The sequence below is a fragment of the Xiphophorus maculatus genome, chromosome 13 (assembly GCF_002775205.1).
Source record: "Xiphophorus maculatus strain JP 163 A chromosome 13, X_maculatus-5.0-male, whole genome shotgun sequence".
Lineage (NCBI taxonomy): Eukaryota > Metazoa > Chordata > Actinopteri > Cyprinodontiformes > Poeciliidae > Xiphophorus > Xiphophorus maculatus.
The window spans coordinates 14,494,437-14,510,528 of NC_036455.1; the positions used below are offsets into that span (position 1 = coordinate 14,494,437).

At 47.0% G+C, this 16,092-nt stretch overlaps 1 protein-coding gene across 2 annotated transcripts; it reads left to right on the plus strand.

The window, feature by feature from the left end:
* The first annotated feature begins 5,936 nt into the window (after positions 1-5,936).
* Positions 5,937-14,483, plus strand: LOC102218576 (PR domain zinc finger protein 1-like). Of its 2 annotated transcripts, XM_014474238.2 has the most exons (7): positions 5,937-6,385; positions 6,506-6,814; positions 8,945-9,064; positions 10,160-10,400; positions 11,570-12,471; positions 12,562-12,690; positions 12,987-14,483. In XM_014474238.2, the coding sequence occupies exons 2-7, from the start codon at positions 6,644-6,646 to the stop codon at positions 13,560-13,562; spliced, it is 2,139 nt and encodes a 712-aa protein (XP_014329724.1). In that variant the 5' UTR covers positions 5,937-6,385; positions 6,506-6,643; the 3' UTR covers positions 13,563-14,483. The 2 variants fall into 2 exon arrangements, with proteins under 2 accessions (XP_014329724.1, XP_023200718.1); XM_023344950.1 differs by lacking the exons at positions 5,937-6,385; positions 6,506-6,814; positions 8,945-9,064 and adding an exon at positions 9,812-9,936.
* The last annotated feature ends 1,609 nt before the right edge of the window (positions 14,484-16,092 follow it).

Below are 16,092 nucleotides of genomic sequence, written 5' to 3' on the forward strand. Positions count from 1 at the left end.
CTTCAGAACCTCACACACACACACACACACACACACACACGCACACACACACACACACACAGAAAGGAGCTGCGTTATTTACCGCAGCAGCAGATGGTGCAGAGCAGATCATAATCCTCATTGTGTAAAATGTTTTCACAGATCTGTCGTCATGGAGATGAAATGATTCAGACATGAAACCAGGTTTGAAGCGTTTACATGGTTTAATCCAGATCTGACAGCGTTTCTGCTCTGCCGCAGCTGGAGCTGCGATAATCAATCAGAGCTGCAGTATTGATCAGTTATTGATCTGTTATCGTTGGGTGGAATCCTGCAGACAATAAAAGACCAGCAGCCAGATTAAGACAATTAGGCTCCGTTTGTTTTCCAGAGAGCAGGAGAAGCTGCAGGAGAAGGAGATTAAACCAGCAGATTTAGGTCAAAGTGATGAAGTGTGGAGGAAGGAAGGAGGCGGGGCCGGGGAAAGGGGGGGATTGGGGTCAGAGAAACCGATCGGTGAGGAAGAGGAGGAGAGAGGAAGAGTCTGATCCCTGACTGATCATCATCTTCCTCACCTGCTTCCAGGAGCTTCCTGTCTGGGGATTTTCCTGATCTGTCTAGACTCCTGAATCAGCACTCACTGTTTGTTTTTCTTTCCTCTTCCTCCTCCTCCTCCTCCTCCTGGTCAGCCTAATTAGCAGATATTTTTATTGATCTGGTGGATTTGGTGCTGAAATCCCTTCTCTGTCTGCCAGACAGATCTGGACTAAAGTCCTCATGTTGAGCTGGGGGGCGTATGGGGGGCTAATGTGGGGGCTAACCCACCTGTTAGCATCGGTTCAACAGCATGCAGATCTGCTTCCAGCCTGAAAGTTTCTGTTTTCCTCCAGAACGATGAATAGGGAAAATGATTCCTGTGATATTTTTTAGAATCTATCTGAAAAGTGTGGAGTGTATTTGGTGTAGGTTCTGACGGGCCGAGCTGGACTTCACCTGCTGCCTGGTAAAAGCAGAAGCAGTAAATGCGGCGGCTGCAGCGTTCTGCTGCCATGAAGCTTCACAGCTCAGAGTGTCAGAATCTCAGCGGCTCCCAGATTTGCTGCTGCTGCTGATAACTGTGATATTTTCACGACACGTTTAATGAAGAGGAAAAAAGTTGTTTTGTTCTCAGAGGAAGCAGCAGCTGCAGAGAAAAGGCCGGCCGCGTCAGTTTGGACCTTTGCTCTCAGAGCCACCATGATGGCTGGAAGCCGTGAAACAGAGAAGTCAGATGAAAGGCGGCGCAGCGACACGTCTCCTGCTGCAGCCTCGCATGTCTCAGAGCCGGACGATAATGCTGCTGATAAGGATGTTGCTGCTGAGGCTCTGGCTCGTCCGGCTCCTTCCTTCCTCTTCTGTGATGGCATGCAACCTAGAGGAGGTGTGAAAACGTCGGGTTATTTTGGTCTGTCACGCTCAGACTCTGAGAAACTCTGACCTGCTGCCGCTGCTGGGAATCTGAGAATCGCTTCGCCTCGGCCTGGAGCGGCGGGCCCAAACGGGACGGTTCTGAGACGGCCGCAGTTTGAAACGCGGCGACGCCTCTGCAGCAGGTGCATCACCTGCACCTGCTGCAGGGGGGGTGGGCGGAGCCTGGAGCGGGCGAAGCTTCATGAAGCTCCAGGCGCAGCGGCGGCGAAGCTAACCTCAGGCAGCAGGCCGCCTGACGCAGACGGCTAAAAATATCTGCAGAGAACACAGAAAACCTCCGCGGTTCTGAGAACGCTGCACTAATCTGAGCAGAACCGGGCCGGATCACAGCCCAGAACCCTCCAGAACCCAACAGAACCCAGTAAAACCCGGTAGAGCCCGGCAGAACCCAGTAGAACCCAGTAAAACCCAGTAGAACCCAGTAGAACCTCCCAGCAGCAGATTACTGGCTGTTGTTGTTTCACCCCCTCCAGATTAAATGTCAGATTCTGTTTGTTCCAATCTAACCTGGATTATGGCTGATTTATAGATTACATATGTTATTCCCACATATGGAAACAGGATTGCTTTCATAATCCTCAGAGGGTCGAGTCGAGTTTAAGGTGGAAATGATTTCTTTAAGGTGGAAATGCTGCAGGTTTACTGCGGCTGTAAAACCACCAGAACCTCCTCACTGGTTCTGGTTCTGGTGAATCCAAGTCTAATATTTCTGAAAGTTTCTCTTCCTTCAGCCGAGACGTTTCCACGGGAAACCAGAACGACTTTCAGGATTTTGTGTTTTCAGTGTAGAAAAATATTGGCACCCCGACCCGGCCAGCCAGAACCGGTTCTGACCTCACTGGGTCTGAAGCCACAGAGAAAGGACGACACATCTGAAAAGTGTGGCATGCATCTGTATTCAGCCCGTCAGAACTCTGAGGTTTTTCTCCACCAACTTGCCAGAATCTCAGTTGGATTCTGGACTTTGACTAGGCCATTCCTCATGAAGCTCCAGTCTCTGCAGCCTCTAAATGATTTTCTTCCTGGATTTATCTCCATCCATCTTCCCACAGCATGATGCTGCCACCACCGTGAATCACTTTTACTTTCCTTCGTTCTTCCAGGCGTAATTCTCTACGTTACGTTTCAGATAAAATGCGATAAATCGTGTTTTACGTTCAGCTCTGTTAAAAACAGACACTTTGAGGAAAACAATCAGGAAGTGATTTCCGTGCTGCTGCTCAGATAATCCAGGGTTAAATGGATCTGATGTGGAAAGCGGGTCAGGCTCGGTAAACAACGCGCCGCCGTTCCTCTGATTGATCATCCACTTCCTGTTTGCTTCAGTTAATCCTCTGGAGCCACAGCTGGAAAACAAGCAGCCGTCAGCCAATCACACGCCAGCAGCTGTGACTCAGCTGTCCGGTCCGGTCCGGTCCAGACTGGACATCAGAACAGAGAGGAAAGGCCGCTCTGTGTTTGCAGGGCCGGTCCAGTCATTTCTGGGGCCTCGGGGGCCCCGCTTCCTGTTCAGATCATCACCATGAACAACATCCCATAATGAGACAAGAGCGCCGGACCCGCAGCATCAGGCTGTAACCATGGCAACACAATACTCAATAGCTGAAGACTATTCAGTTTTACAAAAATCCTTTAAATCTTAAATGTAAAACAATTTAAAATCTTTTAATTAATCTCTGTTGAAACCTTTAAATGAAATGGAATAACTTTAATTCTCTGTAAATGGGTCAGAACTCTGTGGAGCAGGTCCGGTGGGTTTTCTCTCTTCCAACTTTGAACATCTGCAAACTTACTTATGGATTCAGGTCTGGACTTTGACTAGGCCATTCTAACCCATCCCATAATATCTCTGTCTGGATGTTCAGGGTGGTTCTCCTCCAGGGCGGTCCTGGATTTATCACCACAGCATGATGCTGCCATCACCGTGTTTCACAGTGGAGTCAGGTGAGTTCAGAGATGCTAACCGAACCTTTCCTGGTTTTCCTTTCTGTCCGTCCATAAAGATTCCTGGGCGTATTTAGGGGTATCGGTGTACAGTTGGCTCAGCAGAAATCCAAACAAGCCAGAACAAAGTTAAGGTGTGAATACTTTTGTAGCCTGGTGGTGGAAGAAGGCAGGAAGAGAAACAGGATCAGGAAGTGATTCACGGTGGGACCGGCGTCTCTGGTTCTGGTCGCCATTCCAGAACTTTTATTTCTGCTCATTTACAGGCCGACCTGCTGGTGTTTTCTTGATATCAGCCTTTCTGAATTTTTCAAGAAAAAATCATGGTTGTCATGGAAAGTTGATTTTTGCACAAAAATCACCAATTAAATGAATGAGTTTGGCGTCAAATCAACCAAGTTATTCTGAACCATAGAAATGTGTCCTGTCTGTCTCTGTGTTGCCCTGCGATGGACTGGCCACCTGTCCAGGTGACCTGTCCAGGTGACCTGTCCAGGTGACCCGCCTCGCTGGAGACACCAGCACCTCCTGACCCAACCGGACCAGCTGGAAGAAAACGGATGGATGGAAATAATAGAGATTTTCTTGATCTTGTGTTTCCTTCTGGTGGATGTTTCTCAAAATGGTTGCCGTGATTGTAAAGGAGAAAGAATCTCTTTAGCTAAACTGTTAACCAAATACAAAATTAGCAGAAGCTAACGATTAAGACGTCTGTCTCTTCTCCTCCTTCCAGTTGACGCCTGGCCAAAGAGTCTAACAGCAAATCCTCAGTTTCTGATTCTTCCACATATTTGCTACTTTAAAGTTTTTTGAACAGGAAGTGAAAAACATGATGCAACATAAAGTTCATCCAAGTCATAAACTGGGGAACATTTGGTGGCAATAACTGGTTTAAAAAGCTGAAAAACTTCAGCCATCTTGAAAAATGGCCATTATTTTGATATTCAAGCAGTTAATGGGAAACATGAAAAATATCCAGCCTGAATTTTTCAGTTTTTATTTTTGTCTCCTGGAAGCCAACCTGCTCTCTACCTCCATGGCTGAGTTGTGTTGGAGATGCTGTGGCCTGCTTCCTGCTGTCAGACTGGTTCTGTTGGTTTCGCTGGTTTTTCCTCAGGTTCTGCTCGATGTGATGTGGAAGTGACACCATGAAAACGTGTTCATGCGTTAAACATGCAGTGACATCATTAGTCATATTTGTCCACAGCCAGCTCAGTCGGTTGGTCGTCACGACAACAAGCTTTATGAAAAGCAAAGAGCAGGTGGAGGTTTCACCTGAGTGCCTGAACCTGCCACAGTTTTCCAGCAAGGCGGAGCGGCTGCTGAGCAGCTGCTTCCTTTCTCCGGCCTCAAACGGACGTCGGGTCAGAACCTCTGCATGGCAACAGGTGCTGATTTGGAGCAGACTGTTATGAAACAGCCAGGTGTGTCAGGCGGCATCATTTGGTCTCAGACGGCTTCGGTAAGCTGACCTCAGGTCTTCTCTGATCCTGCCCGCTCATCTGCTCCCCTCCCTCCATCTCGGTACGGCGAGGATTCCCTTCGCCTGTCCTGGATGTGAGTCCAGGAGCGCCGAGCGTCGGCCAACCTGCTGTCCTGGAGCGACGGCTCTTTAGCCTCTGAGCCTGAGCCCAGACTGTCTGCAAATTAGAGAAATTAGCCCAGTCGGGCGCAGGTCAGTGAAAGAGCCTAAATCCTCTCCCCCCATCACACAAACAGCTCCAGGTTTAACCCCCAACACTGTGCAGTAAATCTGGCCCTTGGAAAGCAGCAGCACCATATGGCAGCCAATTTAGCATTTCACCGGCCAAGTTTAGAACGAAGGCGAGAAGAGTACGGTCCGTTTGTAAAGTTACACAGGCAAACATTAGCAGCAATAATTTGGGTTGTTTGGCCTGTCATAAGAAAAATGGAGCTTTATTTTTCTAAGTCATATTTTACCAAGTTATTCATCCGTTTATAAAAGTCACAGTTTCAAACTAAATATTTAGCTCCAAACTAAACACTGATCTAAACATTTAGCTAGCTAGCTAAATGTTTATTTAGAAGCTAAATTTGATGGTATAACTTTACAAACGGCTCACTGAGACACACTGAGTTTAAAGTCTATCAGCGGAACATGATTCCTCACATTTATCAGTTAATGAACAGTTGATTAATAACTGCTTTAATCAAACCTGCGTTCTCACATCTTCATTACTGCTTCTGGATGTTAATGTTTGCTGAACTGGAGCAAAGATCGGAGATGCTCCTGCAGGGACGAGTCGGACCAGGAGGACCAAGCAACAAGAAAGTTGACTTTCAACATCCCACCTGGTTCAGGTTCTCCTCTGTGAACTAGACCAACATCTGGACCTGCACAGGTTCTGATCCTGCTCCAACACATTTTCCAGACTGAATTAAAGTGGACTTAGAGAGGCGTGTGTGTGTGTGTGTGTGTGTGTGTGTGTGTGTGTGTGTGTGTGTGTGTGTGTGTGTGTGTGTGTGTGTGTGTGTGTGTGTGTGTGTGTGTGAGAGGGATGTAGGTCAAGGCGATACAGTGGCAGCAGATTGCTCATTAAGTGCCAAACCAAGCAAAAGTCTCTGTTTTCCAGTGGCACCGGGCCGGCCATCTGCTCCTCCTTTATTCATTCATTAAGACGTCTTCTTTGTGTGTGTGCGTGTGCACGTGTGCACATACGTGTGGAAGCATTCATCACAACAGCCACTTGCACGACGTCACCCCGTGTTGTTGTCCAAAAGCAGCAGTAGCGTGTCAGATGGCCGCATCACGTGACCGCGGCGGCAAGTGATTGGACGGCACACGCAGCTAAAACGGTTGGCGCTGTCCCGGCTAGGGACTTTCTGGTGAGGGTGATGCAGTGACCACAGACTGAAGGAAAACCTGGACTGGCTGGAGAAGAAGCCCAAAGAGAACGGAGAGAAGGCCGAGGAGTCAGGAGATGACGTAGCCAAAGACACGATGGTCCAGCAGCTGAATGAATGTGTGACGGTGAGTCTGAAGATGTTTTACTTCAACGCATTTATGGACTTCAGTGTCAGCTGTTTCCTCTCTTTACCCTCAGGTTAGTTTTACTTTAACTCAGTCCTCTCTTCTGTTTTGCTTCTCCAGAGTTTGAGCTTTAACTATCACACCTGAAAAAGGGCCTTCCTCAATAAAACCAAAGTAGTCCTGAACCAAAGCAACCAGATCCAAACCAAAAGGCCAAAGCCTGAATCTATCACCTGACGTCTGAGAATACCTTGAAGAATGAAGCTGGAGAGCAGCCTGTCGGACATGAGCGCCTGGAGGGAGGTGGACTTTGCTCTCAACTGCACCTACATTGTTCCGGACCAGGTGTCGGACCCGAGCTTCAGCCTCCCCAAAGCCATGACCTCCATCCCACGCAACCTCACCTTTGACTACAGCGCAGACAACGAGGTAACGTGTTGAGTTTCATCCTCCATCGCATCGATGTTTCTGAGTTACATTACGCTCTGTCGACCCGACTGGGTCTGCTGAGCTCTTCACAAACATCTGTGGTCAGGTGAGGTCATGATGATTGCATTTAGCTTGCAACTAGTTCACATGATCTCAGCCACTAACACCGGAACCAAACCCATCAAGACGATCAGAACCAGCAGCGTTTTCCTCTAAATGCCCTCTCTGTCTTCAGGTAGATCGTTTCTGCTGAATGCGTCTCACCTGGGAGGCCTTTAGCTGTTCTGTGATCAGTTATGACCTCTGACCTGCCTCTCAGTCAGAAGCCCCTGAGGTGGATAGGTGTATTGGGGGCATATTGCTGTGGCTGAAGACAGATTCATTATCTTTTAAGGAAGAGGGAGCAGTGTCACACTCACTTGTTTTGTAGTCAACACTCAGTTTGTGGTTGCTGCCCCCTTCCTTTTTTATCCTCAGCAAGGCGACACTTTCTGTGCTTGTTCCTCTTTTGCAGTTCTCAGACTCTCATCTGTTCCTCCTCCGCCTGCAGCCGCCGCCGCTGCAGATAAAATCAAACTGTGGCCTCATTGAAGGTCCCTCACCTTGTTTGGTGCTTTTACAGATGTGCACCTAATAATACTTGGTGTGCACGTTTAATGCAGCGCCACTGCATGCAGCAGGAGATTCAATACTATCTCTGCCGCTGCCCAAACTGCCTTTTTTCAGTTGCACAGTTTTCCTTCCTGTTCCTGTGGTGAGCGTATCCTGCAGCCGTTCTTTAGGGAGGGACCGTGAGCCGTCTTTTGGAAATGTGCCGTAGGAAAACTACGGTCAGACTCAGAGGTGTTTGCATGAGGAAATCAGTAAAAGGCACGTGGCAGATGGAGCGTCAGCAACGGGTGGCTGTAAGATGGGCAGGAGGGGTGCTTGGGGGGGGGGGGGGGGGGGGGGAACAGGATCTGGGTAGAGGAGGATGGGGGGGGTTTAGGATAAAACCAGATGATTAACTTTCATTGGGGTAAGGAGTCCGGCCGGGCAGCTTGTGGAGACAGAGGGCCTCAGGAGGGTGATCGCGTGGGTCCACATGGGACCCCCCCCCCACCCCACTGCCACCACCGGCCCATTATTTCACCCCCTGAAAGCCTAACATGGCTGGAACAAGCGGTTGAACAGTAGCGACAGTTCAGCAGGCGAAACAACTCATTAGTCACGCAACAGCTGCCAATCACAATGTCCCTGTCAAACTGGTTCACCTTATAATAACACAGCAATACACACACACATACACGCACACACGCCCACACAGACACACACACACACCCCCGCACACACACACATAAATCAGTGGCTAATTGCCCGAAAATCAGTCACTTCTCTTGTTTCTGACCGTTTCCCTGAAAAGGATCAGAAAGGTTTGAATTTCATTTCTGGATTGTAAGTGACCAGTGTGTGTGTGTTTGTTGGATGTGTGTGTGTTTGTTGGATGTGTGTGAACAAAACGCCTTCACACTTTGTCAACAAAACAAAAACAAAATAACAATCATAGACGCAGCTTTAAAGGTGTCAACAGTCCTCACAGGTCTACTGCTACCAAGAGGACAATGATCTGTCTGGTAATGTCCTCCAGGTTATCTTGACCCGGAAACTTAGATCTCTTCCTTAAATCACTGCGTCTTCCTGAGAAACCAGGTACATTCTGATTGTACATTGACAGGTACAGACAACAAACTGTCGGGGAATCTGCTTTTACATTCTGACTCATTCCCACATGAGGGGCATTTTGAAACCTTGGATTTCCAGTTGGCAAACCACAAACTGTTGGTTGTGTTGTTTCCTTTACGTATGAAATCTCTAGAGTAACACCTGCACCTGCAGTCAGGAGGCGGCGGGTCAGAGATCAGTGGAGTAGGTCAGAGAAAGCGGTAAGTCTCCTCATTGGTTTAGCTCGTCAGGAAGGAAAGTGGGTCATGTTGAGGCTTTAATTGGAGCGGTCCGATCCGACAGAAGAGCGTCGCGGGTCACTGACCTGAGCAATGTAAACACAATCTGTAATGGATCGAACTTGTTCAGGTTTCAGTTACACAATAAACATGAGGAACGTGTCTGATAATTATTTGCTCTCTTATCCAGGTGACAGGTGTGTTCAGCAAGGAGTACATTCCTCAGGGAACTCGCTTTGGCCCCCTGCAGGGAGACCTCTACACCAAAGACAGCGTACCAAAGGAGGCCAACAGGAAGTACTTCTGGAGGGTAAGAGCATGCTGGCTATGAAACCTTCTCACGTCAGGGAAATGAGCCTGGGAAAAGTTAAGGAACCACAGGTTTTCGTCTTCCTCTCTTTCACATCACGTCTGCTTCTGTGCGTCAGTAAGAAAACAAAATTGCTTTCTCACAGATGTCTGCGGCGCTCAGGGCTTTTGGTGTAAATTTTAGAGGAAGTTTGTGAACTCTGCTTACACGTAACGATGGATTCAGTTTTAGAGTCATCAGAGTTTTACTGGCACTGGCCTCATATTTCAGTCACAAAGGAAGAGCTTATTGTTTGCTGTGACGGGGCTCGGGTCTCCACCCCCTCTCAGGATCTGAGCCTTTCTCTCTGATATCCACGGTTCTTGTATCATTCAGGAAATTTTCTCTTCTGGTTGAGTCAATTCCCAAAAGGAGTTTCTGACACCATCCTGTGTAGCTTCCTTCCTGTAAACCTGGTAGGGGTGTTCCTTCCTCCTCTCTATAGTGAAAGTCAGCGCTCCATGGAACAGATTATATTATCAGGCGTGTGTCACAGGTAAGACGTGCTGCCACAGGCATGCCCTGCAGCCGTCTGGCTGCTGGCCAGCTGCGCTGACATTTCACTTTCATCTGCTTTGTTCCACACAATCCCTCTTTTGGTGTTTCATTTCAACAATTAATGACGGATGGCGTGCTGCCTATGAATCAGAGAAACAGAGAACTGAGAAAGGAATCAAAAAGAGGCAGCGCACAACAACACAGTTAGCCCCGCCCCAAACCTTAAGGCTCAACAAAACAGAGACGCTGAGAGAAAACACTCAGAACAAGGAGCTACCAGTCAGAACCCACAGCAGACTGACAGCTGAGCAGGACATTAACTGTACATGGCAGAGGTGATTATTCTCAACCTGTTAGCTTTTCTTCTCTAATCAATTCATTTATCATTTATCAATTTATCTTATCTTAATTCAACAATCTGCAGCACAAATTTAGTTTCTCTTTAAATTGATTACATTAATTTTGTGGCTTGGTGATTATTCCAGCAGATAAAAGACTATTTGACATTCCTGTGTGTTGCCATATTTCCAACCTTTTGCTCTTCTTCTTCTGCTGCAGATTTACAGCGGCGGTCAGCTTCAACACTTCATCGACGGCTATGATGTCCAAAAGAGCAACTGGATGCGTTACGTGAACCCGGCGCGCTGCCTGGCCGAGCAGAACCTGGTGGCCTGCCAGAACGGCCGAGACGTCTACTTCTACACCATCCGGCCCGTGGAGCCCAAGCAGGAGCTGCTGGTGTGGTACAGCCAGGAGTTTGCTCAGAGACTCTGCAGCCAGCAGGGTGACCTCCGACACAGTGAGTTTCACCTCCAAACACAGCAGCTACTGCAGGGATCTGTTTACGACTGTCTGAAGGTGTACAGTTACCTCCTGATTACGGAGAACAGTGTGAGATAAGCTGGTGCTGCTGAACTTCTTTGATTTCTCTAAAGAATGACTGAATGAGAAGCAGCGAAGGACAGATGACTATCAGTTACTTTTAGTTGCGACGCAGCACAATGACTCACCAAAATCCCTTTGCTTTTTCTTATGAGAGCTGAACAAGGAGCTGATTGGTATCTTTGCAGTGAATAAACATGTTTTGTCCTCTTCAAAGCGAAAGAGGACACATAATTCTTCAATCTTATCTTTTGCGGTACTAGGACTTTTCTTCCTGTCTGGTCTCCAGCGGTCACTCACATATCTCAATTTGATGCGTCACTAGGTGTGTTGTTCAACAGTCAGAGAAATCTGAGGGTAATAACGTCCGTTCAAAGTACTTGTGTGAGTCACTCGTTTCCAGCTATTTACAGAACATCGGGAGGTGAAGTCATGCCCTCGCCATCCGGAAAGATGAGGCTGAAACTCATAATTCATGTGTCCATTCATCCAGTCAACTGAGGCAAAGAATGACTATGTCTCTATTGAGCCTTGCATCGTGCAGCTGTGATCCTCTGATAGTCTGTGAATGTTATCTCCAGAAGGTCAGGAGGTGGTTCTGGGTTAGCATCACTGCCAGGTTCAGGTCGCTGCAGGAGGAAAGTATGGTGGCCTCTCTTTGGAAATGTAAGAACCAGAAACCTTTGAGGGTTAGAGTCAGTGAGAACAGAGAGGCGATTTTCTCAAACCAGAAGAGGAAAAGAAGGAGATGTGTTTTTTTCTCTTGTGGTCAGTACGGTAATGCAGCTTACCCAGAAACAGTTTCACAAACGAAACTCAGTATTTCTGTGTTGCAGCTCATATATGACATGACACATGGACTCCCACACACCTCATCACCAACTCTCCCTCCCACAGAAAATCACTTGTACAACAGAAACCTATAAACGTTGTGTCATGTCAAAACTGAAACTACTATCATTTACCATAAGAGGGCGTGCCTGGTGTGGGCGGCTGAGCCTTACTGTATGTCTGTAAACACAAAGAGCTCAGGGATGAGTGTTCTTCAGCCTTAATCTTAACACAAATGTCATTTTCTTGTTGCAGAGCACAGCGATGAAGAGCATCCCAAACAGCATCTACCTCAACAGACATTTCTTCAGGGCAGAACGAAGGAGGAGGTGAAGGAGCAGCTTGAAGACGGTGAGGAGAAGATTGACGTGGAGATGTTGGAGAGAGACACTCCTCCTGACACGCCTGACGATCAGATCATGGACTTCAGCAGAAAGATGGACAGGGAGGAAGATCCAGAAGGCCGAGGCGTCATTCCCTCCCCTCAGCCCGACCGCAGGGAAGCCCTGCTGGGCTTGAATCACCCCTACCTATCCGACCACCACCCCTCTCTGCCTGCTCCACACCGAGGTCTCCCGCTTCACCTCCATGGCCTCTACGGCCACAGGGAGGGCCTGGTCTCCTCTTACCCGCCGCTCTACTCCCACTCCAGACATCTTCAGCCTCCTTACCAGTTCCTCCCACCGTACGGTCCTCACTATCCTCGCCTCGTCCTCCCTCCCTACTCCCCTCCCTTCCCCAGCGTCATTCCTTCACGAGGATCCCTCCGGTACAGCAGCTACCTGGGCACTGACGGAGTGCCGTACCCCCCCATCGCTCCACCCAACCTGCTCCCAGTGTCCCTGCCATACGCTCCGTCGTCTCAAGGAGGCCTGAAAGAATTAACCCCAAACGTTTCACCACCAAGAGGCGCTCCAGCCACCCCGGAGCTGTCGCCGCCTGCCAAACCTGACAGCTATCATCCCTCTCCGGAGCAGTCTCCCTCCAGCTGTGAGGAGGCCATGAACCTCAGCCTGGCTTTGAACAAGAGCAGCACAGCGCCGCGGAACGGACCCGGACACAAATCCCTGCCCTACCCCCTGAAGAAGCAGAACGGAAAGATTAAATACGAATGTAACATCTGCTCCAAAACCTTCGGACAGCTCTCCAACCTAAAGGTGACGACTCTTCCTCCACAATACAGCCGCCAAACACTTCTAGTCATCGTCAGTGAACAGTTGAACTCATAGTTGTCTTCCTACCATCAGGTCCACCTCCGAGTGCACAGCGGTGAGAGACCCTTCCAGTGTCATTTGTGCAAGAAGAGTTTCACCCAGCTGGCCCACCTCCAGAAACATCACCTGGTCCACACCGGAGAGAAGCCCCATGAATGCCAGGTACGTTAAAAACAGATTACATCAGAGCACAGTGGTGAAAGGTCAAAGACAAACACAAGCTGTGACTCACACACCTTTCAGGTAACTCAGTGTGTTTTATTTTCACTGAGGCACACCTTACATTTTCATCTCTGAGTCTCTGAGGGTGCGAGTGATTCACCAAAACTAGTCCCACCTGTTTCATACCTGAAATACGCAGGAATGAGATACTGATAGTAGAAGTAACATCAAAGCACCTTATCACCTTTCTTCCTGTTCAGTACTTGAGCCTGAACTTTCCATTTCATTTCTTCCAGGTGTGCCACAAACGCTTCAGCAGCACCAGCAACTTGAAAACACACCTGCGACTGCACTCAGGGGAGAAACCTTATCAGTGCAAATTATGCAACACCAAGTTCACCCAGTACATCCACCTGAAGCTGCACCGGCGCCTCCACAGCAGCCGCGACCGGCCCTACCGCTGCGCGCTCTGCTCACAGACCTTCTTCCACCGATTCAGCCTCTTCGTCCACCAGCGCAGCTGCTGCCTGGCTAACTCCGCCTGTCCTGTCAACGTGCACATGAAGGAGATGGTGGAGCGCTTCGACGCCAGCCAGGAGGCAGACACGCTCACAGAAACCGCCTCCACCTCTCAGGTAGGGGAAGCTGTGGAGCACTGGCTGGCCCGTACGCTGGAAGGAGAGGGGAAGGAGGACCAGAAGGAGGCCACGGTTCTGCTGAAAGCCCTGACCGCCGCCATCAACGCACCGGTAACACCCATGGTCCCGTCGGCGGTGCCAGTGTCACACCACAGCCCTACTTTGGGCTTCCAGGAGCGGGCCAGCGTGGTTCACCTCCACAGACGGCCAACAGTAAAAACGGAGGGACAGTGAGGGCAGCGTCCTGAAGATTCACCAAAAAAATGTACAAAAGACGGGCGTGGCCAAAGTCAGTGGCTGATTTTGCTACAAAGTGTCAACAAGAATTTCTCCTGATCCAAAATAAGAGCATCCCAAAGAGAGAATGATGCTCGTCCCAGAGCTGACGATAAACTGTGACGTACTTAAAAACTTTCACTCAGGTAGAAAACTGTTTGCTTTGTTGTGCTTTAACTTATTATTTCTGTGACTGGTTTTATTGATATTTATTTAGATGTTGAATTTGTTGTTTTTGTTAGTTTTTGTGTTGAGAGATTTGATAACGTTTTGTCAGTGGACGGCGTTGGATCACCTGTGAACCTGCTTATTGAGGCAGAACGGATCCACCTGGCACCACAAAGCCAATCATTTATTTATTTACGTTGAAATGGAAAAGCCATTGCCAAAATATTAATGTGTTTGTGGATCGTTATTCACATTGTTCCAGCTCCAGAGGAGGAAGGACACAGATTCAGTCTAAGCATTATTCACCTTCCTGTCAACAAACCGAATCAGAAAATAATCACGTTTGAGTAAAACTGTTATGTTACTGTAAAGGTGTGTGAACAGAAGCTGCATCCAAATCTGACTTCAGACAGCAGAACCTCACATTCAGCAATATTCACGTTTTGTAGCTGTGGAATAAAAATCTGTTTCATTTTTGAGTTTTGGTGAAAACCTCCAGAACCTTCCTGTAAAAACTCTGCTGAGTCTGAAATGTAGTTTTGTTTTTGTTTGTTTTTTTACTTTATCTTTTGTACAGACTGTTATGTAGTTTATTTTTTACAAACAGGTTATAAGATACTCAGGATTTATACATGAGAGACTATTTTGATGATACTTTTATATATTTACCTGAAGTAGCACATTAAAGATATTGTTTCTATAAAATAAACAGTTGGTGTTTGTTTTTATTGCAGTTAAAGAGTACATGTAATAACTCCTGAAGCCATATGATTAACGCAGTAAATCATAAAAAAGATAACATGTTCCAACATGCCCACACTAATAAATGATGTTACCTTTTGCACCAAGATGGCAAACAGCTGACAAAAACAGAAACTAAAAACACAGCGTACTGTACACTTAAAAACCTGATATTTATAGTTATTTATTAAATCTTTTTGTGTGAGGGCTAGGTTAAATATTTTAGTACAGAGGCAGATTGCTAACGTTGGCTAGCTGTTAGCTAGCTATGCTAGCTAGCCAGCTAACACACAGCTTACCTGTTTTTCTAAACTCCTCAGCGGCTCTGAACGCTGCAGAGTTTCTGTTTTCTTTCCTCTGGGTTTTTATATCTTTATGATTTATGTAGCTGCACTTTGTATTAGTGAAGACTTTGCGGATATCTTCCCTGTTCTCAGACGATCACCGACAGCCGTAACAAAACTACATAATTATGAGTCACGTTATTGTTCCGATTAAAGCAAAGATGGAAATGAATATATTGGACGATATTCTATCAGTTTAGTGATATTTTCACATTTATGGTTTTAGTCTTGAAATAAAATCTGGAGTCTCCAATGTTTGAAATACAGAGTACAAATTGACCTTTTGTGTTTTAATTGTTTTTATACTTAGAATCAAACATTGAAAAATATTTTATTATTTTCACGAGATTCAAAAAAAATTTTTTTAACATCCTGTACAATATTCTGTTCCAAAACAAATATCAAAATCAAATGAGGTCACATGATGTTTTATAAATGTTTGATTTTTGGTATGAGGATAAAGTCAAATATCATAAAATGTTTGCTTCTCGCCCAGACTGGTTTCACCAGGACCCCAGCATGTTTTAACAGGCCCAGGCTTTTCTGTCAGGCATATATATGGACCACCATAAGCGCGTCTGCTCCACTTCTACAAGCAGCTGCACACTTCAACGTGAACACATTGTCACTAAATGTCTCATAGACGTGTAAAAACACAAAGTTCACACTTATGAGGCCAAAGTTTGTAGCTAGAGATATTTCAGGAATTCACTTCCTCTTTAGATTCTTGAGGAAAATGTTCGTCACGCTGAATTCTCTCCTGTCAGCTGCAGAGCTGAGGCATAAATCACAAACATCGACTCGAGTTTTAAATTCAGGCTCAAGTTTCACTCCAGTCACCAAAATAAAAGACTTAAGACTAAAGTTTGACTTCAGCCCAAAGACTTGACACCTGACTTGGACTTGTGATCCGAGTCTGGAGTCTCAGTCCCAGTTTTTATTTGATGTAATGAAGAAGCTCCAGGCTGCAGCTGCTGCAGATGAACCTGATGTTAGTGGGATGCTAACGGCTCCTAGCATCCAGTTCATGCTAGCTGTAGCTTCATAATAATGACTATATGAATGTATCTTCAACTGAACGCTGCACATTTCAAAACAAAGTAAACGTATGTGACCTTTGACCTTCTCTCGCTGCTAAGCTTGCTGTTACAGTAGAAGGACATTTCAAAGTAAAAGCTCTTCCTGTTCCGCTCATTTAGAAATTCACAAACTTTCTCCAGGCGATGCTGAAAAAC